General features: G+C 41.6%; 1 protein-coding gene across 2 annotated transcripts; it reads right to left on the bottom strand.

Moving 5' to 3' along the window:
• Nucleotides 1-2473: 2473 nt before the first annotated feature.
• On the bottom strand, nucleotides 2474-25829 carry RGR (retinal G protein coupled receptor). 2 transcript variants are annotated; one of them, XM_007067237.4, is made up of 7 exons: nucleotides 25643-25829; nucleotides 21003-21159; nucleotides 18342-18463; nucleotides 8403-8556; nucleotides 7197-7317; nucleotides 4364-4477; nucleotides 2474-2985 (listed from the first exon to the last, which is right to left on the bottom strand). In XM_007067237.4, the coding sequence occupies exons 1-7, from the start codon at nucleotides 25719-25721 to the stop codon at nucleotides 2842-2844; spliced, it is 891 nt and encodes a 296-aa protein (XP_007067299.2). In that variant the 5' UTR covers nucleotides 25722-25829; the 3' UTR covers nucleotides 2474-2841. The 2 variants fall into 2 exon arrangements, with proteins under 2 accessions (XP_007067299.2, XP_007067300.2); XM_007067238.3 differs by lacking the exon at nucleotides 25643-25829 and adding an exon at nucleotides 22392-22485.
• Nucleotides 25830-25887: the final 58 nt, after the last annotated feature.

Raw genomic sequence — 25887 nt, 5'->3', positions numbered from 1 at the left:
CTCTTCAGTCCAAACAACTAATTTAATATAGACTGTATCAGTTTAAGGTGTGCAAGATGAAAGAGAACAACAACAGGAAAAAAAGAAATGTTTGATAGAGAAAATCTACAATTTTTTATAGAATTTTCTTTGGCTTTTCCCTTCGAATATATAAATATTCAAATCTGCTGGGCAGTTTTTGATTTATAGTCTGCTTTCCTATTGTGACGTCTGTGCATGAGGTGAGAGCTTAGGGATAGAGCTTAGATCTGTGTAAAGTGAAGTTTTCCCTAACATGAGTAACACTCTCCTATGTAAAATTTGTTCAGGTGTAATGGAAAATGTCTTGGTTTGAGGCTCCTGGACATAGTCTTGCTATTTGGCTAGGAGTTGAGAATCTTAAAACACAATAACTTCTGATTTTTCTTGACTCGTGCCTTTTTAGTCAGCATTAAAAAAATTATTGGTTTCCTCACTCACAAACGCTATTAATAACTAACCCCTGTATGACTGGTGTATGTCTCGTCAGTTGCAATGGCACATTGAGGAGAGGAGTCCTTGGTTTTTCATTAGGTCAAACTGCCTTTGAAAAAAAGACATCCCTTTCTTTTGCCCATTCCTCGAAATGAATGCACACTAAATTAACATTGACTTACCCAGTCTGTGGAATTTTGAGGAAGTTTAGATCTAGATCCAGAACTGGATCAGAATTTAGAAGAATGAACAGAATCCTAAATCAGAACAACCATGTGCTTTGCAAAGATTCAGGTTCACATCTCAATCTAGGTCTAAATTTTAGGTCTTGGGCCCTTCTGTAAATGTGAAAGGTTTGAGTATCTTTATCCGTAGCTCTCTCTCTTCTTTTTGTAAAATGGCCTCTGTATTTTCAGGTGCTAGCTTGGACCAAACTGGAAAGTGCTGAGACATCATGAAAGAGACTTGTGTTTTTCACACTCTTTCTGGCCTGATGTGAAGCATGAAATAAAGAAGTTTCATGGATGAACCTGTCCTTGGGAGATTTCAAATCAAATTTTACAGACTCGTGCAGATAATTTGCACAAGCACTCAAAAGTTTGTATTTGTACCCAGCCCTTCATTTACCTAAACTAACTCCAAACCTTTTGAGATTCCACATTACCTCATGCTTTTTCAGATATGGTGTGTGACTCTTAGATTGTTAGCTGCTCAGAGCAATGATAGCATTTTTCTAGAGGTTTATAGAGCGTTGGTCAACCTTGCACACAATAAATAACAATATTAAGGTTCACCCATCATAGTTTTCAACAAATACTAAAAAAGGATACATAAAAACTAAACAGAGAGAGCCGTAGGCACTGCTGAAACTTGTAACCATGCAGGGAGGTAAAGAACACAAGGTGAGTTCCGCCACTTGTTGAATGCCACCCTGCCCCTAAAAAGCAATTACAATACAATGCACAAGATTACTTTTAAAATGCACTGAGAGCCAAATTGTGAGGTCTTTACTGAGCCAAGTTCCTTTCGAAGCCAGTGTGAATTTTTGCCTGAGTGTGGGCTAATTAAATGCTGGACAGATCTTAGAATTTGGCCCTAAGCAAATAAAATAAACCTTTGTTTCAGGATGGAAATATGTAAGAAAAAAACGTTTCCAAAGAACTAACTCTTGAGGAAAATACACAGCTTTGGCTGTTTTATTCTCTAGTAGTGCACCATGCCATCTTTCTGTATTCCACTACTCAACACTCTCTTCCCTCCAGTAAATTATGTGTTGGAAATGGCAACTGTGACTGATAAGACTTTTCCTTTTGGAGATTCAAAAACTCTGTTACTTTCAAAAGAAAAGGAGTACTTGTGGCACCTTAGAGACTAACCAATTTATTTGAGCATAAGCTTTTGTGAGCTACAGATGACTTCATCGGATGCATATGCACCCGATGAAGTGAGCTGTAGCTCACGAAAGCTTATGCTCAGATAAATTGGTTAGTCTCTAAGGTGCCACAAGTACTCCTTTTCTTTTTGTGAATACAGACTAACACGGCTGTTACTCTGAAATCTGTTACTTTCAATGTTTGGAAACTAACCATGAGCTCTCTCTAAGAATCAATTGGATTTGGGTCTTTATATACACAATGTCTCTTTCATTCTAATGTGTCATGAAACCTATTTTTGTAACTAGATCATTTAGAGACACATCTTGTGATAACAAGCAACATCCAACTGCCAGTTCTAAGTTATACAGGCACCATGAACAACATGATAAAATACAAAAGTCCTAAATGCACGCTACTGATCATTCACTTTAATATGGGCCGGTGTCTGCTCTCAGTTATATAAGTGTCTGCTGTAAGTTATAAAAGGATGATAGATTCAGGCCCTAAATATGCAAACTTCTGTTTTATGTGAAATTAAAAAATGTAGCTGAACAAGCCATTGACACAAACCTATGGTATAATTCTGGATAGTGCTTTAATCTTTTGGTTACCCAGACATACCATTTGGATAAATAAAGCACAAATTAATACTGGTAGGCCTCACTGGATAACCTGATATCCACAGTTCATTTTCTAAACTTTGATCTTAGTACAGCAGGAAAAAAATGATTCACAGCACACAGTTTATTTGCAATGACATATAAAATGAGACTGACAACAACCAACACAGGTTTAAGGCAGCTTGTTTGACAAGCAGCTCGTGACAGATTGAAAGAGAAACTCAACAGTGATCCACATGACTTTCTTTCAGTATTTCATTGCTTGTAGACCATGCAGAACCTTTCCAATGTGGAACCATCTTTAATTAAAGTTAGCGTATGTACATGGTTTCCTCTGCTGGTTTTGCTTTCAGTTCTGTGTCTGCATTAATTTAGCTTAAAGCCATACTGTGTTACTTAGTTTTGTTATCGACCTCTGCTTTCTCAATCTTCTGTCCTGTGAGGAACTGCCATATTCCTCCTCTGTAGTTCTCATTCCCCAGGGCATAGACAAAGGCATCCACTGTTGGCACAGTCTTGGCAATAATGGCAGGTATCTGTTGTAAGATACATACACACAGAGAACAATTTTAATTTCATGTAAAAAATGTAAGTTTCGACAGAAATTGCAGTGAGGATCTAATGGGCTTGTGTAGCATCACTTCAGTCTAGCCCTGAGAAATGCTTGGTTTGCCCCTCACCAAACAAGTTCCTGCTGGATTATTTTTTAGAAATGAATTTGGTGCTTGTGATGAGTTTTGAGTCAACTGAAGAGAAGTCCTTTACCCACAAGACAGGTGCAAGACAGACTCTGAAACTTCTTCAAATTGCCCAGCCACTGTTCCTAGTTGGGAGGGAGAGCTTAGTGGTTTGAGCATTGGCCTGCTAAACCCAGGGTTGTGAGTTCAATCCTTGAGGGGGCCGTTTGGGATCTGGGGCAAAAATTGGGGATTGGTTCTGCTTTGAGCAGGGGGGTGGACTAGATGACCTCCTGAGGTCCCTTCCAACTCTATGATTTCTATGACTAGAAAGGGACCACCTCCAAAGTGAGAAAGCAGTTCAGTGTCTGTACTCTTGGAATTTTTCAGTTGAGACTGAAAACAAATGCACAATTTGTGGTAGTGAATTTTGTGATGTAGGCACCTATCCAATGTAAAGTCAACTGAGATCACAAACTCATTTGAGATGGGATACTGAACACCTAATATATGGTAGTAACTTTTAGCTTCTTGCAACTTTGGATGGATTTTAACCAGTGAGCTGCAGATGAAAGGCTTCGTATGTTATTACTGAACCCCTGAGCCAGTCAGTTCCCCAAGATAAATTATTCTGATTTTGAAATAGAATGGTAAAATACTTCATGCACATATGCTAAACTTCCATCCTTTTTATATGTAATCTTAGCATCCCCCTTTTGTTTCCTACAAATGTAGAACAGAGAGAACCTAGAGAAAAGCTTAATTTCCTCCAATTCCAGAACAATTTTTATTCAGAGAGGAGTCCTCTGGGAAAAGTAAGCATTTTAAAAGTGGCTTTACTAATTAAAGATTCACTTAAGAAATGAATGCCCCACACTGGAAAACAATGGGGCCAAAACCAGCTCTTTAGAGTAATACCACTTGAACTTAGATGAAAAACTGACCAACCGAATAATACTCAGGCTACAGATCGAGATCCAAAATCAGCTGTTGAAGAAACAAGTGAAGCTTATTATATAGTTTTCAGTCACTTGTGGCGAAACACTAATATAATTTTTAATTATTGTCATTACTATACTTAGCTTCTTTTCTTTAAAGATAGTAGATGAATGATAAACTATGTAGAAACCATTTACTTATTTATATATCTTGTGTCAAGCTATTGATTAATGAAATGATATCATGCTGTAGGAGTAAGTCAGAAAACAAAGAAAATGTGAGGGCTCTTTCAACATACCATTCGGAGTTTTGGCGAGATGAAAGTCACATTTTCAACTGCAGCATAGAAGCATAAGAGGGAGTAGGGGCCCCAGCAAATGACCAGTGTCTTCACTGGTAAACTTGTATTAAACTGAAAAAACAAAACCACACACTCATTCTATTACATAGTAATATGTGGCATTAAACAGACAGGACAGACACAGTTACCTAATATTCTTTGCTCAAAATCAGTGAAGGATTTTTAAATAGAAGACACACATGTTAGAGACTGTCCTCGTTCTGCTCTTAGCTTTTCATTGATGTCATTTGGATGAAATTGTGTGGAATTGGCTCCCAATGTTTTGGGCTCCCCCTGCTGGGACAGCAGTAGCTATTTGCCTGTGAGTGCTATTCTTAGAGAGCTGACATAGATCAAGGGGTGACATAACAAGGTGAAATGTGAAGTGTCCCTTGAAAGCAGCAGGGATGCTAAATAAGCAGCTATGTTAATTTCATTTCCACAGAAAACAACAGGGTGTAGGGAACAACGGGAAGCTTGCAAAATGGACAAATTAGTGATGGGGTGTGATTTTGTAAGCATGTAAGAGGGTATTACAAATGGGACAAAGCAAATATAAGAAATAAAACAAAAAGTTAAATGACATCATTGATATCAAGTGTTGCCATTGTGTCTATATTTTGTAGGCTTTTCTCTGGTTCTCATGACCACAGTATTTGAGTACCTCACATATTAATGTGTGTGTATACACATTGAACTGTAGTTTTAATGCCTATACATTTCTTGCATCATAACTAGGATTACATAATACCATACACTATTGTACACCATCCTATAATAGGCAAAGGCATAAGTTGTCAGACTCTTCCATAAACTCACTGAAAATTTTTTTTTGATCTTTGTTAAAGTAATATATTGCTTGTGTACATACCCTGTATCCAAAGGTGAAAGTAACTTAAAGGACTTACCGGTACTCCGGAGTCCGTAAGAGGGGGCGGGGCCTCAACCGGAAGAGGTGTGGCCTCTACCGGAAGAGGCGGGACCTTTACATCTCCGGGGCCTTTACATCAAGATTTAAAGGGCCCAGGGCTGGGACTGTGGTAGCAGCAGCTGGGAGCCCTGGGCCCTTTATATCACCCCGCAGCTACCAGCAGCAGAGGCGGCTGGGAGCCCCGGGTCTCGAGGTGAATTAAAGGGCCCGGGGCTCCAGCTACCGCAGCAGAGCCCCAGGCCCTTTAAATAACCATCAGAGCCCCGGGGGCTCCCGGCTGCCACTGCTACCCCAGGGCCCTGGGCTCTTCCAGAGCTTTAAAGGGCCCGGGGCTCCACTGTAGTAGCGGCAGCTGGGAGCCCCTGGCCCTTTAAATCACCGCTGGAGCCCTGCTGCCGCTACCCCAGGGCTCCAGCAGCGGGGCTCAGGTGGTGATCTAAAGGGCTCCAGAGGGTAGCGGCAGTGGCAGCCCCGGACCCTTTAAATCGCCATCCGAGCCCCGCTGCCGGAGCCCCGGGGTAGCAGTGGCAGCCGGGGGCTCTGGCGGCGATTTAAAGGCCATGGGGCTTCCAGCTGCCGCTACTGCAGCAAAGCCCCGGGCCCTTTAAATTGCTGCCGCAACCCCCAGGGCTCCAGCAGCAGGGCTCGGGCGGCGATTTAAAGGGTCCGGGGCTCTGGTTGCCGCTACTACCCCGCGTCCTTTAAATCGTCCCCAGAGCCTGCCGGAGCCCTGGGGTAGCAGCGGCGGGGCTCTGGCGGCTATTTAAAGGGCCCGGGGCGGTAACAGTGTCCGGAGCCCCAGGACCTTTAAATTGCTGCCCGAGCCCCGCCGCCGCTACCCCAGGGCTCCAGCAGGCTCCGGGGACAATTTAAAGGAACCGGGGCAGTAGTGGCTACTGGAGCCCAGGACTCTTTAAATCGCCGCCCGAGCCCTGCTGCTGCTCCAGCGGCTATTTAAAGGGCCTGGGTCGGTAGCTGCAGCAGTAGCCCCAGGGCCTTTAAATCGCCACCTGAGCCCCGCCGCCGCTTTCCCAGGGCTCTGGCAGCAGGTCTCTGGCGGTAATTTAAAGGGCCCGGGGCTCCAGCTGCTGCTGGGAGCCCCAGGCTCTTTAAATTGCCACCTGGGGAAGCCGATCCGCCCCGGTACAGTGCACGGACTCTTGCCGGTACGCCGTACTGGGGCGTACCAGCTTACTTTCACCTCTGCCTGTATCCTATACACTAGTCTGCTAGGGCAAATCTTTGCCTCAAATTTTAACTCTGTTCCTTTTTTTAAAGGCGGCCATGAGAATGAATTTGATAGCTGAGGGAGCTGTGTGTATGAATTAGCCAGTCAAGTGTAAAGCCCACTGACTGTACAATATGTGCCTAAAAAAACAAGTTACATAATCACCACATTACATCATCATAAACCTAGCTCTCCAGAACATTTCTGAAGAAACAATTCCTTTGTTTCCACCTCATAAAGATTTCTGATTTACCCTAGCCAAGTGTAGGCAAGTCTCATTTATAAAACCAGCCTTCCCGAGTCCTCCTCATAATGTTTCCTTTTCAGTGTTGTTGGTCTGAGAGAGCTTTGATGTGCTAAGACTTAGTTAAGTAAGTAAGAATGAGCTTTCATGAGCAAAGCTACTCTGGATGATTACTTATATAAAATCAACAAAAACTCCCCCTATTCTGTTTTAGCATGCACTTGTTTTAGTGTATAATCTGGGAAGGATTTTGTAGGGAGGGGAGCAGAGGGGTTGTTTCAAAATCTTGGTCAATGATACTGAGGCCAGGAGGGAGAGTGTGTTTTCAGGACTTTATACCTCACAGAGGTGGTCTTGTTTCGGTGGGAACTTGGGGAAGCTTTCTTACCTTGAACTGTTGTCCACTTTTCTTGAATTTCTGCTCTATAGATTGGTAAGCTGTCAGCATGATGAAGATAGGGATCACAAAATTGAAAAAGGCCATAGGAAAAAGGAATGTGACGAAATTTCTGGTGGGTAGAGGAAAAAGCCCTCATTAATCCTTTTCTGATGCATTGTTTGTTGTTTATAAAATGCACTAATCAGAGTGTGCTCCAGCACACATGCAATATTTGAAATACTAATTAACAACCATTCTATATATTACCTTACTATAAATAAAAGACTGCATTGGAAAGGAAATTCAGATCTCTTGTAATCTTTTCTCAGGCAAAAGCTTCTAAGTATTTATATATTTGTAAAAATGCAAAAAAAGGACAGATGCTTTAGGTGCAACAGACAAGCTTTGGGGCATGTTCTGAAGCTCAATACAGTTGCACTCTGATAGACCAGGAGTGGAAGTGGATTCTGGTAAGAAGAGCTACTCAGGGAAAACACCCCACCACCTGTTTCCTCCTAGTTTAGTTTTAGGGCCTGTTGGGTCAAGAGTTTCATCTGATGTCAGCAAACAGATGGTATTACATAAAGATAATGATAAGAATGATAGTGTAATTAATTAATTAATATTGTGATAGTACCTACAGTCCCCAGTCAAAGATCAGGGCTTGTGCTAGGTACAACACGTGAGTAAAACAAAAAAGTCCAGATCAGAGTGTTCAGAATGAAAGATCATGACATGGTGTATTAAGTGGATAAACAGACAGGAGAGCATGAGGGATATTGTAACACTAGAGGTAGCACAGTGAGTATTTGGCATAGTTCACACAGCAGCTGCCTAGGGTGTCGATTTTTGAGGGCTGCCGCTGACCCAGCTGCCCTCACACCTGTGAGCTGTACCAATGCAGCCTTGGATCCAGCTCTTTGAAAGGTTCCAGGGCCTTTGTGACAGCAGCAGTGAGTGGGATTTGCCTCTGGCCCAGCTGCTTCCAGCAGAGGTTTGCTGAGATACTTCACACAGCAGTAACCATGGCTGGGGGCTGAGAGCAACCACACTAGCACATCTCCACCCAATTGCTCTGCCCCAGAAAGATGGGGCATCTAGGGCAGCCAGATGTCTAATGTCAGCTCTGAAAGATGAGTGTTTGCTATAAAATACTGCTGGTTTTGTCACCCATTTCACAGATAGCTGAGGGAATAATCCCATGGGCCTCCTCACCTGTCTCCTTTGGTGTAGTCCAATGTGCAGCAAGTTCTGAGTGGCTCATAGTCATATTCACCCCACCCCAACAGTGGCATTGCAGACCAAAATGCAGAGAACACCCACACAAATATCACCATTGAGATAGTTGTGCTCCATTGTAGCTTACTTCCTGCAAAGCATAGAAAAACACAATCTTAAAACATGAAAAAGGACTTTTAATTTTCCCTTTTCAGGACTGACTTGGCAGAAATATGAAATGTTATTTCCCATTAAATGCAATTATCCAGCCTTTGCTCTACATTATACCTCCAGTGGTTGAAGCCCCTCAACCTTTGGCCTCCTGCCTAAGGGCTAAATCCAGCCCCTATGCCAAGCTTAAGTAGCCAGGCTTGGCAAAAGGCAGATGCCAGTGGTGTTGCTGTAAGGAATCCCTCCAGGGCATAGAGTGGCATTAGAACTACTCTGGCTATTACAGTAGCCCTGCAGTAGGTTATTTCACTCCTCCCCTTCACTTGGCCCAAATCTCCAAGACTTGTTGTGCAATGACACACAAATGGGGTGCAGCACCCCCATAAAGGATGCTCAAGTTCTAACCCTCTGCTGCCCCCCCTTGTTAGCAGTGGAGGGATGAGATTTGACCCCAAGAACATCACTTGATGGGTCAGGTACTGTTTTCAAGCTATGGATACATGAATGTCCCAAAAGCTGTGGTCAGGAGGAAAACTGCAAAGTGCAATTTGTTGTGCCTCTGTCCTGGCTCTTGCAAAAATTGTGGCTCTTACAATCTCTACTTAGCCCCTTCATGGGTCATTTGCACATTGAGACATGAAGGATCATAAGGGGTCAAGGACATGTTCTGTTGCAAATGATCTATTCTTGCTTGCCATAAACCCGTCTTTGCCAAGATTACTTTTGTTCCTGGTGTCTTTGTGGGGTTGTGTAGAGCCAGTATTGTCTCGAATCTGGGTGCAAAATCAAAGAAACTCAGGATATGATCCAAGGTGTTAGTAATTGCTTTCTGCCATATTTTATTGTCTAAAGCATAGGTGTAGGTACATCAGGCTGATTACAGTGGAATTACACTGTCATAAAACTGGAATATCACAGTAATGCATCAGTTCAGGACTTCAGGAACCAGGAAACTACTCTCCTTTTTTTGGCATAGTCTTATCAGATATCTAGTATATCACTGCTCAACTTTATACAAAACAGGAGGTACATGTGGTGCTGTAGTTGAAATGTTCCTTTTTTTTTTTTTAATGTGTCTCCACTAAAGAGCTTTTCATGTGTTTTGAAAACAAGTTTTAAGAATTTGGTCAGGATAGATAACTGAAGGAAATAAAGAAGATCCCATACAAAGAGAGGGGTCAGGGAGATGAAATGGGATTCAAAAAATGAGTGTTCACCACAAACTGTTGTTCTCTTCAGAAATGTGATTCTGTAAATAACTTTTTGGGCTACTTGTTTAATGTGGGTCAAAGATTCTAGAGCAAATTTGCTTACTTTACAAATAATAATGTTTTCTAACTGCAGACATAACCTAAGGTCATGGATTATTTTTTTTTGGTTTGTGCATCATCACCTATAATAAAGATTCCACCAGTTAAATTATTCTGCCCTCAGAAAGTATAATTGTTCAGCCTGGCCTAGAGATGAGTCATGGGAAAATTGATAGAGGTACTTGCCCTTCATAATTTTATAGTAAAAACTGATTAGTCATGCCTTTATACCCAGTCCCATAAAAATAAGAGGAATAGGTTAATAAATTAAATTAATGATTGGTAAATTTAGACTATGTAGGAAATATTTCTTCAGAGAAGGCAGGCAGTCTGTGGAATTTGTTGCAGTGCAGGTCACTGAGTCAAATACTGTGGCTGCATTTAAAAAGGGCTGGATAATTTTCTTACCAAGATTACCATTTATAGTTATACTCATGCTGAGATAAGGCTAATCAAATCTCATGCTACAGGGAATAAACTAATCTTCACTGAGGCTGGGAAGCTGTCTTCTTCTCCCCCTTGAATGAGTAATGTACAGTTAGCCAGGAACATTATGGGATATTTGCACCTTTGTTTGAAGAATCAGGAATTGTACACGGCCAGAGGGCTATTATAGGACCTATTATCTCATTTGGTATGGTTAATCTTGAGTTCCTATGTTGTTATGACACATAGCATTCTGGGAGTATAAACTGGAGACTGAGGATGTTATTAAGAAAAAATATCACAGGAACCTCCAGCAATGCCCCACAAGCCCCACCCTTAGTACTTTGAACCATTTCTGTAGCGTACTGTAGTACTTTATTTCTATCCCTTCTTCTTTTTTTTAAAAAGACATGTATAGGGCAGGAAGCATTAAAAGAGAGGTGTGCAAACTATGGCCCGTCGGCCGCATCTGGCCTGCGAGCCGTTTTGAGCCGGCCCGCGAGCTCCCACTGGGGAGCGGGGTCTGGGCCTGCACCACACAGCTCCCAGAAGTCATGGCATGGCCCTGCTCCTGTGCTCCAGCTGGGGATCAGGGTCGGGGGCCGCACCATGCGGCTCCTGGAAGCCACGGCATGGCCCCTGGAAGCCTCCCCTCGCGTCCCAACCCCCTGCCCCAGCCTTGATTCCCCTTCCCACTCTCCAAACCCCTCGATCCCATCCAGGAGCACCCTTCTGCACCCCAAACCTCTCATCCTCAGCCCCATCCCAGAGCCCGCACCCCTAGCTGGAGACTGTACCCCTTCCTGCACCCCTGCCCCAGCCCTGATCCCCCTCCCACCCTACAAACCCCTCGGTCCCAGCCCAGAGCACCCTCGTACACTCCAAACTCTTCATCCCCAGCCCCACCCCAGAGCCCACACCCCCAGCCAGAGCCCTCACCCTCCCCATCCCACTCCCCACCCCAGCCCGGAGCCCCCTCCCACACCCCAACCCCAATTTTGTGAGCATTCATGGCCCACCACACAATTTCTATTCCCAGATGTGGCCCTTGGGCCAAAAAGTTTGCCCACCCCTGCATTAAAAGGAAAGGAAAAGTGAGCTTCAAACTGGTGAAACTCTGAAGATAGACAAATAATTGCTAACAACACCCAGGCTGGTTTTTGAGGAGCAGATTAGGATTAGGATCAGGATCAGTGTGCTAGCTGATTAGTGCAAAGAAAGGTCCCAGTCATAGAAGTGATGTCTTACTATTATGTTAAAAAGGGTCTCCCACTAAATTTTCCCTCTTAGCCTATGACAAATTTCACGCATCCGAAGTGCATGTGTTTGCAAATGGGAGATATATGGGAATGGACAATCTATTCATTTGTTTTTCCCTGTGAACAAAATTGCTTCTGCATAACCATAATCAAGGAAAACAAGGTTATCATTTGGCAAGCAAACTCCCACTAATTGTATTGGATGGTAACATGTTTACTGAAAAATGTATTGAGAATATAATTTTTTGTGCAAGCGACAAATATGAAGTGAGTGTGAGTGAAGACCTTGTGTGGAAAAGCTGAGCAATTCTCTCTGGATATTAAAAAAAACCCTAACATCAGATGCAAGCTGCTCCATTCCAGAGGCAATACATTTGCTGTCCAGAAATACTTTTATGACCCCAAGGGATAATCTTCTCAGGGGTAAGTTCCATCTGAGAGGAGATGGCTCCCTCAGAGACAGGGATACCATTCCAACTTTTCTTTTAGGTTAGTGCTAGAAATGAAAAAGGGTTTAGCCGCTGCTCCCAAGACCCCTCCTCACCATTATACCAAGATAGCATGAGAGGTACAAAATGGATACTTTGAGGTACAGAGCGCCTTCAGTAGGAATTGAGAAAGTGCAGCACCTCTCAGACGGGTCAGAGAACTTTGCAGGATTGGGCCCTACGTGAGAGAGACACCAAAAAGGAAGAGCTCTTTATCAGAGAAACTCAAAACTGGAGGATACAGTTGAAAACTTTGGCTCTAAAGTCTCTTTGCCTCAATTTCCTCATTTGCAAGGCGGAATAACCATATTACCGTATGTCACAACAGTATGTTTAATGTTTGTAAAGCACTTAGAGATATTTGGCACTGAACTGAAGCCAAGTGTTCTGTTATATTATTCAAGGAAACTGAACCAGTGAAGTCTCAGCAGACTGCAGGTTAACAACTGAATTGACTTGGAGCTACCTTCTTTTTGGAGGTGGTCGCTTTAGAGCAGAGATGCCACAATGGCAGGGCAATGTAAATAAAGCTTGCGCAGCCACTGCTTGTGCTGTACCTGTCCTGGGCTTAGAGAATTTGGACAGACCTGAAGAATATGACTGACATCTTCCAGAGCATTACAGTCACCTCAGAGATGGGGTCAATTAAAGAAAACAAATTCAAGAGCAGTCTAGTTCCCTGGATCTGGTAATGCATTGAGGAAATGAATAAAACTAATTTCAGTGAAAGAATAGACAAAACCACACTCTCAGATCACACTGAAACAGTATTATTTCAAGTTTTGGAGATCACATGACAGTGTTGGTACAAAACAATAACTATTCAATACTGTGTGGATCAGATTATGGCTTTATGGCAAAACTTCTTGTCTAGTCTCTTACAATTGCCCAGAGTAGGAATAAAGGCCCAGATTGTGGAAAACAATCACATACCTAAAGGTCATGATGTGCTCAAGTGTTGTGTGAATAGAGCTGCTTTCCTGAATCAGGGCCAAAATACAGTACTACCAAATCAAAAGGGTAAATGTGAGTGCTTGCACAAAATGCAAGACAGTAGAGAATCAGACCTACTACGAGTAATCAAATCTTGTGCTCTGGCCTTAACTCCTTTGAGGGTCAGAAAAGATATTCTCTCTGTGATGTCCTATAGGATATTGGTATGGGCAGTTTTAGGAATGGTCTATAAAAGAGGGTTGTCTATACATGTTACACAGAAAACTGTGTTAACAGGACATTAAAGTTGCAAAGTGAAGCACTGAAAAGTTAGGAAATGCCAGATTTAAGGTGAATCCTTAATTCATGCCCTTCTGCATTAGGATAGTCTTTAATTACATGATCACATGTTTTGTTTTGTTTTTTCCACTCAACCAGTGTTTCCCAAACTTGGGATGCCGCTTGTTCAGGGAAAGCTGGTACGTCCCTCGGCCCGCGCCACTTCCCGCAGTCCCCATTGGCCTGGAGCGGCGAACCGCGGCCAGTGGGAGCCGCGATCGGCCGAACCTGCGGATGCGGCAGGTAAACAAACCGGTCTGGCCCACCACGGGCTTTCTCTGAACAAGCAGCGTCCCAAGTTTGGGAAACACTGCACTAGACTATGCAATCCTTGGAAATTTTAACAACTAAATTCTGAGGAGTACCTACTGAGCATCTGGGAACTGAAATATTTTCAGACTATTGTAACTTGCTCAAATTTGGGTGGATTTTAACAGAAACCATAAAAGGTACATCCCTGACTCAAAGACCACCCACCTGCCAAATTTTGAGTCCCTGCTCCAAAGTAAGAAGGAGCTACAGCTTCTCAAAGAAAAGGTCACCAGAATATTTTAACACAAGAACTGTTGAAATGGCTGAACTGTTGTGGCTGATATTTTCCAAAACAATTCAGCTTGAGGCAGATACTGCACATGAAAAATTTCAACCAAAATGGTTAAAGATCGTCAAAGTTATAAGCAACTGAAAATGGGGTCTTTATAATGGGAAATATCAGGCAACCTTAATAATATGTGGTGCCTATAGTTAGGGTGCCAGTAGATGATGCCCAAGAATATGTAGTAATGTTACTGGCTTTTGTAGGAGCAATAAGACTTCTTGTTGTGCACTGAAAAATGGCTTCTTTACATGTAGCTGTTAACAAGGTGTCCCAGGTAAAAGGTTTTTACTCCTTTGATTCTTGTTATGACTGTCGAGGGCTCCAAGTCACTTTGGCAAATGGCTGTGAGTAACCTTTCACGGCCTGTTGCAATGCAAATGCATGAGGATTTGTGTGGAAACTTGAGGTTTTTTCAGGGCTTCACAGAGAAACAATGAAGTAGCTGCAAGTCTAGATCAAAGGAGAATGACAGAGCAGCTACACTGAATACAATAAGTCCCGAAGGACTGCTTCGGAATTGTTCAGTGCTTACAGCTAGCAGATGAAGACACAATAACTGTCTAATCACTGAATATTGATGTAAAAATCTCATATTTGCCTCTTTTTCCTCTGATTGTTGAAGAGCAATGTAAAATTTGCTCAAATTTTATCCTTTTTTCAAAATCCCTTCTGATTTTGTTCCCTTTTCCTCTCTAACAAATACTAATTGAAAATCTTTGCAGATTTTGCCTTTTTTCTCTCTAATTGTCAAGTACTGATATAAAATTCTCTCAGGGTTTGTTTTCCCTCCTCCCTTTTTAAACTGCAATCACACATGGTTTTGAAGGGGAAAACAGTTGGCCTCAATCAGTGATTCAAGCTCCAGATGGAACGACCCATTCAGATGTCCACCTGAACTCCATTTCTCACTTGCCAACTTTTTCTTCATCTCTAGGTAATACCCATTCCCACTAGCAACAGAATCTTCTGGAGTCTCGTCATTCCAAGCTTCCCTCTCATCTCATGCTACAACTTCATCACTCAGGACTTCCTTTTTGAATGGCAAGAGAGCGGGAAATAACTTTCTCCATAACTGCTGAATTTTGATACCAAAATCTCATATTTTGCCCCAATTTCTTGCTAATTATTGAATATTGATGGGATGTCCCCATAGAATTTTCCCCTTTTCTCTCTAGTTGTCAAATATACAGATAAAATTTCCTCAGATTTTATCCTTCTTTTGCTAATTTTCAAATATCTATATAAATCCCCTTTGTGCCTAATTTAAAAAAACTGATATAAAGTCCCCTAATATTTTGCCCCTGTTTTCTCTAATTATTGAATACTGATATACAACCCCGTCAGATTTTGCATTCCCCCATTCTCTCCTTTTCTTAAACAGCTGCCACTTCTGGTTTTGGAGGGAAAACAGTTGGCCTGAATCAATACCCCAGAATGGGGCTGAAGTTATTAAACACCCCACGCCCTTCCCAATGGTCAACTTTCTCCTCAGGAATGAGAATCACATTTTTCTCTTTCAGTCAATGAAAACTGACCTGTTTGCAGAGTTTCACCATAGTTAAACTAATGAAGGATAGAAGCTTTCATTCCTCCCTGAGCTGGCAATGTCCCCAAATGAAACTGCCCTCTTCTAGATGGCTAATTGAACCCCAGTTCTTCCCGCTGCTACCCACTCCCAACTGCCACAGAATCTTCTTGAACTTACTGGTTCCAGTCTCTCCTCCCTTTTCCTATTAAAGGCATCATCACCCAGGGGCATATGCTGCCTGTTTGAAATGCATGTGAGTAGAGAATAACTTTCTCTGTAATAATCAAATTACAGTTTGAGTAATTACAGAGTTGAGTGTATGGATTGAGGGCAGGATGTGGCCTGGAGTTTTGATGTATCAGATTTACAGAGATCAGGAATTGTGAACTACTTTTCCTCACAATTAGCATATGAAGTAGTCTTGGAGCACTGGCTTTTAAAACTACTCTGTTCTTCTTTTCCTTTTAATTTGAAATCTTCAGTAAGAGCATTGCTGTTTAGTTATCAGTAAGTAACAATTCAGGCAAAATAAAGGAGTTTATTTGTGCCCCAAGGGTCCATCTGCCTTAGCTTTTAAGATAATACTGCAGTGAATGGGTGGGGTGAAAAGCTTGTGCAACACACTCCACAAAAGAATTAGCCAATACTGCAGAGTGTAAAATGTCTTTCCAAAGCTATACTTATTTTCAGTCCAGCTCTCTTATCAGGTAGGGATGCCGCTGTTCTGCTTCCAAACATATTTCAGTGTCCAAAGGATATTAGTATGCATGCTGCTCGTGGCCTGTGCTATCCCAGGGCCTTTGTTTGGGTCTGAAAGGAAAACTTTTCATTGCCTGAGCTGAATTCTTGACAAAAGCTTCAGAACAAAACGATAGCAAACCCTTTTGCAGCTGATGGAGTAGAGTTGTCATAACAAATAGCTCGTTGCAAGCTCCACATTTAGTTTTAATATTTACTGTTTTAATCACAGAAATGCTGTATCACAAAGCCTTTGTGAATACTAAGCTAGCATCTTGCATTGGGAGTGGGGAGTAGAGAGTTAGTGATTTCCCAGTTAACTAGCAGTTCACTTTTTGAAGACGTTTCTTTACAAAAGGATCTCTAAAAATAGACGTGCTCAGATTATACTGTGCTGTGCTTTAGCACAACAAATAAAGCGCTTGATTCACCCACCAACATAACCAGGGATGCAAGGACCCTGATCACAAAATGTCTTTGTGAGGCGTGTTGTGGCAGCAGAAGGTGCCGGTCATCTCCAGTCTGTGGGGGGACTCATAGCTAGTTTTTGCAATCCCAAAATGGAAAGTGCAGACTAAGTATGTGGTGTTGCGAGGTAAAATGGGAGAAGCTTTGATTCAGCATATCCCATGGGCAGGTTTGGCTTCCCCAGCTGCGGACATTCTACAGAGCAACCTCCTGTATGCTTAAGGGGTACAGGTCAGTGTTAGGGTTAGGTGGCTAGCCAAATAGTTCAGATTATGGAATTTCCACAGGAATTTCCATTTGCAATTTCTTGCTAGCCAAAAGAACTTTGAAGTCTGGGAAATTAAGATTCATATGTTCATGGTTTTTTCCCTAGCTTTTTTATTTTTAAAAGAAAACAGGGCTTCACCTCCTCTTGAGTGCCACTCAGTGCAGAATATGAAGGTGGCTTTATCTTTGCACCTCTCTCTATTCAATAAAGGGGCTGTCTGGAGGGCAGTTTGGTTCCCAGCATATATTATAGCAACCTCTGGGTAGCTCTGTCTCCTCTGAGACCATATTACACAAGTCTGTACACATTAAAACTGAAATCTTGTGCATGCATGCACAAATGTAATGGGATCCTGGGAGATGGTCTAATTCAATGGAAATTTCCACTCACTTTACATATGCACATGAGCACAGTGCCCATAGAACATTAGTAGATAGTTTTATAAGTAAAGCTAGTTCACATCCCGATATCTTAAACAATTCAGAACCAATTTTTACAAGACCAGAAAATGGTATTTCTGTGCTCAATATTTAGACGGTTCATTGATATCTCCACCAAATATTAAGTTTCCATCATTTCCAACCGAGGCGCTAGAACTAGTATTAAAAAAAAGTTGCACTTTTTTTTTTAGCAGAAAAACAGCATTTCCTCCACTCTGTCAATGCTTGAAAATGATACAACAATTTTTGTTGAAGCTCTTAGGAAAACTTTGCTCCCTGACTGAGAACAAATGTATTACATGTCAGTAAAAAAGGGGAAACTTGAGCAAGTTGCAAGAAAATAACTCTTTAGAACATAAGTGCTTGGGCCATCTGAATATGGGTGTCATATTCTGCCTGTAATACATTGTACCTATTTTTGATATGGGCCCCAATCCTGCAATTGTATTTGTGCAGAGCCTAATTGCAATCGATGGGGCACGACCCAGGCATGAAGGGCTGCCATGGGGATCAGATTGCTGAGTTTGGGGCAAGGGTACATATTTTTTTACACATGAAATTTAATCAGTTTGGGGGTTCTGGATGATTTAGGGAAATAATAACGTGGAACCATGCCACTATGATCAGTATTTGGAGATGACCTGGATGATGTAATACACCTATGCTCCGAATCATGCTACTAATTGTGATTCCAAATCCATATTCAATCACTTACTATTATTTGTTGCACAGAGTCCCCTGCATGGCCAAGATCCCATCATCACATGTTTTATTTATGCCACATCTTAGACATGTTTGAAAAGAGTTTTAAACATTTAAATATTTAAACACTTTAAAACATTTATTGGGGTATATTTATGTTTTTGTAATGGTTTTCATACTATGGCAGGTAGAGATTTTTGCATCTAAACCAGTCCTATTTTAAAATGAAAAATCAAAATACTGGCGCTAGATAAATTGTAGGACTTACTGGTACAATAATGGTGATATCGGTCCCAAGCAACTGCAGCAGAGGAGCTAATGCTTGCCAGGGCTGTCACAAAGCCCTGAAATCCATGAATCTGACAACCATCAGAGCCATAGGGCCAGTACCTGCAAACGAATAAGGAAACCATTCAAAATGTAATAGAAATAGGTGAAGACATCTTTGGTAATTGAAATAATTCAGAAAAAAATACAATATATAATAGTTCTCCTGTTTTGAAATGTGTAAATGCTATTTCGGAGTGGTCACCATTAAACATCTATATTTGCCAGTAGTTACCACAGTTGTGGCTGATATACTACATTTTGTCTCTGTTTTGAAAATAGAAACCACCTGTTGTTGGTGTATTGGTGAATGCTGACTTTGTAAGCAAACAATCTACATAGCATTCCATTATACAACTTTAAAATATATATGCACTGTGTGTGGATAACTTGTCAATATCTTAATTTAAGCCCATTTAGTAAAGTTCATACAAAAATAAATGGAAACCAGTTACTAAAGCTTAGTCATGAAGTGAAAGGAAATGCAGGAGAGCCTCATTAAATGGTAATTTGCTAATTTGTACACAAAGCATAATGGTCCACCTCACAAAGATTTTTTAGGGCTACATTTTAATCTCAGTCTTCACCAATCCTGCCTTTTTGTGGGTGTAAAACTGTAGGCAGAGGTGAAGTCACCTGGTGATGTCCCTTTCTATGTACTTATATGACCCATAACACCATAGTATGAGACTGTGGTACTAAATATGTTTCTAAATCCATGTTTAAGTACTCAAATAGGAGTGGCCTGACTTTCAGAGATACTAAACAACTCAGGTCCCATTTAAATTAATGGGAACTGTAAATGCTCAGTAACTTTGCAAAGAGGCCCCTTCTATTTAGGTACATAAATATGGATTTAAGAACCTGACTTTAGGTACCCCAGTCGGAAAATGTGGGCCTATGCCTGCAAATCAGGCACTCACTGGCCATCCAAGTGACAGTAATTGAACGCACAAAATTGTGTCTGCAATTATTTGTGCTCACACTTTGTGGATGCAAAAAGGATTGTCAGCTTTTGCAGCTAGAGTTTTTAATATGGAAATTTTTAATACTGGGGCTGCAAACCTTGCACCAGTTAGGAAAGGGTTAAGCAGCTGCACTGGGCCCAGGCAGCTTCATCCCACCACACCTGCAAAGCAGTTCTAAATGGGAGCAGGCCAGCTCAGTAAAGCAGCAGACTGTGGAGATGAGCTGACCTACATTCTGAGCTCCTCGGAAGGAGCTCCACAGGAACGTCTGTGCCCTGAGGCCTGATGCCTGACTGTAGCATGGCCAAATGCAAAGGGAAGAGGCTTGAGATTTATAGAAGATCTGAAACTATCTTTGATTTCCACTTATTTTATGTCTTTACCCATTGGAAAAGAGGGAATGGGTAGGAAGTAATCCAGGGAGGCAGCAGTATAGCACATTGGTAGTGCAGGACATAGCTGTCTACACTGGGCCCTGGATTGGAACCTGGTGGGGAGGGTGTGCCTGGGTTCCCCTAAGGGGTGTCAAAAGCAGAAGTGGACCTGGTACAGGGAGTCTAGGGGAGAAAAGGGCCTGAAGGACAAGACCCCAAGATGTCAACCCGGTGGAGACCCAGAGACAGTCATCTAACCCAGAAGGCTACCCTGTTGTTGGGATCATTGTATACCCTGAAAGGGATGGATGTGAAACATGTGACCTGGCCAGAGGACACAAGTGACAGAAGGGCCAGATCACAGCAGGACCAGAGAGGCTGTCAACAGGGGTGCCAGGAGGGAAGAGGACCTGTCGTACCCTGCCTGACCACTGGTGAGTGGACCCCTTCAGAGTCTTATTTCTTATTTATATAACAATAGTGCCTGGGAGCTCCAGTCATGGACCAGGACCCCATTGTGCTAGATGCTATAGAATCACAGAACAAAAAGATGGTCCCAGCCCCAAAGAGCTTACAGTCTAACCATTAGTTCCATTACTTTTATAACAGAACTGTTAGTTGCTGTGCTATTCATTTGCTGTGTACTTGATCACCTATAGTTGCATGGTATTCTGTTCCCTGATTGAATTACTAACACTTATGTAAAGGAGGAAGGCTTAACAGGTCACAACTGGTTTGAACCTCCATGAAAACAGATTTTGTTACCAACTTTTTTCGGAACAAAAATGCCCTTGTGCAAGTGTTTAGGGAAACCTCTTAGACAGGGTCACAGATAACTTTGGAGCAAACTTGGAGGTTTATTTGAATGAAAATTCAAATAATTGTTGAATTATTCATTTTGTTCTGGTATAGTCTTTAGTGAAGTTCTTTGGCTTTAGGTTATCGGTGATCTGACTGGCTGTGCTAAGAGCTACTCTTTAATTTGCACGGTGAAAACACTAAGGCCCAGATCCACGAAGGTACTTAGGCTCCTAACTTCAGTGAGCGTTAGGATCCTAAATAACTTTATGAATCATGGCCTAAGTACTGAATCTATTTTTATAGTTTTTAAGTTAGACAAAGATGGTTAGATGGTGCAGTAGAAATGGGTTCATTAGATTAAGCTATTAGGTTTAGAATTATTTATTTTTGATGTAGTGTAGTCCTCTTGAGTTAAAAAAAAAGAAAATGACATGAGAAGAGAGTGTAAGATGTAGATACCTCAGGAAGCTGGAAAAAGCAGCAATGAATGCATTGATGCAGATCCCACAATCAGCCAACGCAAGACTGAGAACCAGGAAGTTACTGGGAGTTCGGAGTTCTTTGATTTTGCGAAAAGAAATGATTGTCAAGCCATTCAGACAGAACCCAAGCAGAGCTGAAAAACATCATCATTTTGGCTAGAATCAACTGAAATGGGAAACACAATGAACACCACTGTTTTCTGTAATGAGACAGAAATAATTGCTATGAAAACATATACACAGTAAACAACTGGTGACCCATAAATATCGTAGTGGTCAACACAAATAAGCAACAAAAGGATTTTCAAGGGGAGAAGACATGAATGGCAACTGAAGCCATGTCTCCAACTGTACAATGGTGTCACGAATGTGATTGCTCATATGAAGCACAAACTATTTTCATACATATTTCTATATTTCACTCTTCCCTCTCTAGTCAGAACTTTGTTACCAGGTTCCATATAGCGATCCATGAGCTAGAACAACAGAGGTCAAAGGGACAGTTTTAGGAGGACCAGCCCTCAACATACATCTTTGGGCTTATCTACAGGGACTGCCATACATCTCTGGGCTTGTCTTTACTAAAAAGTAGGTCATGTTTAACATCAGTTTTTCTCCCATAACAACTATAACATGCCTTGTATCTAAACACAAAAGTTCCTCAATTGTGTCTCAGTCGGCCTGACTATATTGGACTTCTCCCAAAGGTTATCGTTGACAGAGCCTGAATTCTCAGCTGAATCTTGTTGTTGCCTTTCCACAATGGATTATTTATGGCAAGTAATAATCTAATTATAAAAAAATCACTGGTGGATGTCAAAACCAAGTTATTCTGTTTCCTAAGAGAGTAGCTTCTGGACAAACAAGACAGAGCTCTTAATCAGGTTATCTTTGAAATCAGTTCCCCACAAAGTTTAAAATCACAAGCTGGCTGCAGTTTACTGCCCTCTCAAATTAGCCTTTATTTTTTCAGCCATGATATGGTTGTTCCCTGACTTGGCACCACTCACATTAAAATTTCAAATGCCGATGCCACCAAATCTAACTCATATAACACTTAAAAATCCTTATCACCTGATTCCTTAAAATAGTAAACTTACTTGCACCGTCTTGATAGTGCCATTATACAGACTGGACAGTTCTGCATTTTAAGCAATCCTTGTCCTAATTTAATTGTCCTAATCAATGGTGGCATAAACTTACTAACAGTAACCCTGAAATCTATATTCTCTTGCAAAAATAGATACCAGAAATATTTCAAAAAAGAAATATATGCAATGCTCTTTTTTCACTTGATCTGTAGCCATAGCCGGGGGAGAGGATTTGATTTCTCCTGCATCCCTCAGTTTTCCCCTCAGCAGCTTACCTTCCACCAACAGGGCAGTGCCAATACAAACCATCTCTAATTCAGGGAAGCCTTCGGGGAGAGGGTTTGAAGTAACCATATTTGCAATAATAAAACTAACTAGCCCAACCTTTACGTCTTGCTAGCAAACACTCGTCAGCCTTTTTCATGGATTCCCTGTACCAGAAGCCCAAAGCAGCTTTCTTCTTAAAGGGCTAGTTCTTGTGCACACTTACATTATGTTAAAAAAAAAAACAGTGTTGAGTTTTCAGTTCAAACACTGCAATCCTGTCTAATCAGTGATGTGAATGAAAACAGACACATTCTCCATCCCTTCTACTGACTGAATTGGCACACCACAGCAAAGGGGGGGAAAAAAAAAAAGGGAAAGCCTTCATTGCACTTACAACAATGTCTTTGTCCTTTCTTACTTAAAATTATTTAGTTTTATAATTGATTATACACATTTCATTTTTTTCTCCAGGAAGACAATAACTATAAAGTAGTACTCCAGTGTACTTTAGTGACCTGCAAAACAACCAAGAACGCTGTCTAAAACAGTGTTTTGAGCTGTCACAATTTCATAGAATCATAGGACTGGAAGGGACCTCAAAAGGTCATCTAGTCCAGTCCCCTGCACTCATGGCAGGACTAAGTATTATCTAGACCATCCCTGGCAGGTGTTTGTCTAACCTGCTCTTGAAAATATCCAGTGAGGGAGATTCCACAACCTCCCTGGGCAATTTATTTCAGTGCTTAATCACCCTGACAGGAAGTTTTTCCCAATGTCCAAAGTAAACCGCCCTTGCTGCAATTTAAGCCCATTTGCTTCTTGTCCTATTCTCAGAGGTTAAAGAAAACAACTTTTCTCCCTCCTCCTTGTAACAACCTTTTATGTACTTGAAAACTGTTAGCATGTCGCCTCTCAGTCTTCTCTTCTCCAGACTAAACAAAACCCATTTTTTCAATCTTCCCTCATAGGTCATGTTTTTTAGACCTTTAATCATTTTTGTTGCTCTTCTCTGGACTTTCTCCAATTTGTCCACACCTTTCCTGAAATGTGGCTCCCAGAACTGGACACAATACTTCAGCTGAGGCCTAATCAGCGCAGAGTAGAGCGGAAGAATTACTTCTTGTGTCTTGCTTACAACACTCCTGCTAATACATCCCAGAATGATCTTTACTTTTTTTTTTTGCAAAAGTGTTACATTGTTGATTCGTATTTAGCTTGTGATCCATTATAACCCCCAGATCCCTTCCCGCAGTCTCCCTTTTTCAGTGGTGTTTACTCAAATGCATTTAATCAAATTGGGTCATAATTTTTTAAAACGTTAGCATGTGTGCAGGTCTGTTTTCATGAAATTCGTATTTTATTTGGGTTTCAGTCATCAAATGCTTGTCTCTGTGGATTGTATGGAGTAATACACATATACTCTCTTTATGTAGGTGTGTTTTATCACAAATATATGACAAAGATCGCTAAAATGAATTTGCATTGCAATGGAGAGCTCTGACTCCTTTGCAGCATCTACCATGATAAAAGTGACTGTTATAAAAAACCTTAATGGTATATAGGCCAAAAGTGAAACCCTAGATCTGAACCTGCAGAGTTCAGATCCAACTTTAGGTAATCTGTTAAATACATATGCCTCTGAACACTCATTGAGATGCCAGTGGTTAAACAGTTAAAACTACTGACTGGTTAATTTAGCAACCACCAGAAGAGAATTAAGGTGTTAGACTAGATTTGAAGAAAAATACATATAATAAACAGGGACAAGCAGGCATAGATAAAATAAGAGCCAACCCAAGTCTTTTTCCAGAACTTGAACCAAACGTTTTTGAGGTCATAAAATATTTCTTATTTTTGTACATTGCTTCACTTTTTGGTTGAAAGCAGACTTCAGATCCAGTCTCTGGAGTGTAAGCCAAAAAGACTGAGAGTGCTGGCCCGAAGAGTCCTGTCCTCTGGAGTGTGATCAGAAAGCAAAGGTTACTGTAGACCAGAAGAAGAAGAAAAAGACCTGAACTCTATCCCTGATACCAGATTACAAGTAGCAGGAAGAATCCAGTCACATGAAGGGACATGGTGCTTAGGCAAGTAACAGCCAGAGACTGGAGCTAAGAGGGGTAAATATGGGCTGTGGGCAGATGATTTAGAGGAAAAGAGAACAGAATGTCGAAGTGCAGGAGACTGGAAGACCAGTTAGCAGGTAGTTGGGGAAAGGTGTAGGCCTGGCAGGTGCTGCTGTTCTCTCTTTGCCAGCACTGGGCCCTGTCAGCCCAGAGAATTGCATCTGGAATACTGGGGTGTTTTTTTCCCTTCCCATATTCCTGAGGATGAGCTATAGAACAAAGGCTTTTTCCTTCTTGATGGCACTTATGGTGGGTCTCCTTGAATGCTGCCAGGACCTCAGACCCAGAGCATGGTTCTAGGAGGGGGATGAGAGTGGGACCCAAAAGTGAGAAGCCTGCACAGCTGCATGCTTTGCATGGGTTAGAGCTGGCCCTGAATAAGGGCCAGCAGTCAGCATTTGGGGATGGCTACACGAATAGTCTTTGATAGATCCCAAAATACATATAAATTATCTGTTTAATTGTGGTCAGAAGAAGCTGTATATGTTCTCAAAAGAGCAGCCTATGGACCAACAGACCATCTTGGCTAAGTTATGTTAATTGAGTCTGTTCTTCCTGGAGCCCAATTCTTTATAGTGCTCAAGCTTTTGAGTTTCATGCAGCTATATTTCTGTTCCCTAGATTTACCAAAAAAGCTATTAATTAAAACTACACCAAATCAGTCTGAATGTATTGTAAATTACATTACTAAATTTTGGCTTCTCTGATTATAGAACGTCCATCACATCAAACAAAACATGAATGCTACATATTGGCTTGGTATCCTGAATCACTTCAGCATCCCTTCCCTGACGAAAATATAACAACACTTAAAAAATCAACAATAAAAATTGCATCCCCTTCGCCCACAGTCAATTTCTTTCTAAAAAGGGCAAAATACAACCACCGGCTCTCTCAATAATGTAGTTACATAAACAAGAGTTCCGCATTGCAAGCAACCTCCTCCCACTCATCGTCTTATTTTAATTATCAAAACTACTGATTATGTGGCCACAGAAACAACAGCAACCCTGAAGTCTATGTTGCTGTACTGCAAATGCTTCTCTTTGCTCAAATTTTGCAAACCCCATTTTTCTAGACTTTCAGGAATAACAATGGAGAAAAGATCTGATTTCTTAACTTTCCCCCCAGCTTACCTTCTACCAGCAGGGCAGTGCCTATGCCAAACACCTCGAATTCAGTGAAGCCTTCAGGCAAAGGATATGAAGTGACCATACTTGCAATAATAATGCCACCTAGTTTGGGCTCTGTACCCCACCAGCTAACAGTTTCTCAGCCTTTTCCCCTGATTCCCCTTTTCCAGCAGCCCAAGGCAGCTTCCTTCTTAAAGGGCCAGTTCACGTGCAGACACATGTAAGTTATTATGTAAAAGCTTTGGGGT

Source organism: Chelonia mydas, chromosome 7 (genome assembly GCF_015237465.2).
Source record: "Chelonia mydas isolate rCheMyd1 chromosome 7, rCheMyd1.pri.v2, whole genome shotgun sequence".
Classification (NCBI taxonomy): domain Eukaryota; kingdom Metazoa; phylum Chordata; order Testudines; family Cheloniidae; genus Chelonia; species Chelonia mydas.
Note: the sequence above shows the minus strand (reverse complement) of the source record. Positions and strands in the feature narration are given on the sequence as shown.

Coding starts and splice junctions, on each gene's coding strand:
- RGR (XM_007067237.4), bottom strand. CDS start 25,721: ATGGTCACTTCATATCCTTTGCCTGAAGGCTTCACTGAATTCGAGGTG. Junction 7,318..8,402: donor GACTACACCAAAGGAGACAG/GTGAGGAGGCCC, acceptor TCTACCCACCAG/AAATTTCGTCACATTCCTTT. Junction 4,478..7,196: donor AAAGTGGACAACAGTTCAAG/GTAAGAAAGCTT, acceptor TTGTTTTTTCAG/TTTAATACAAGTTTACCAGT.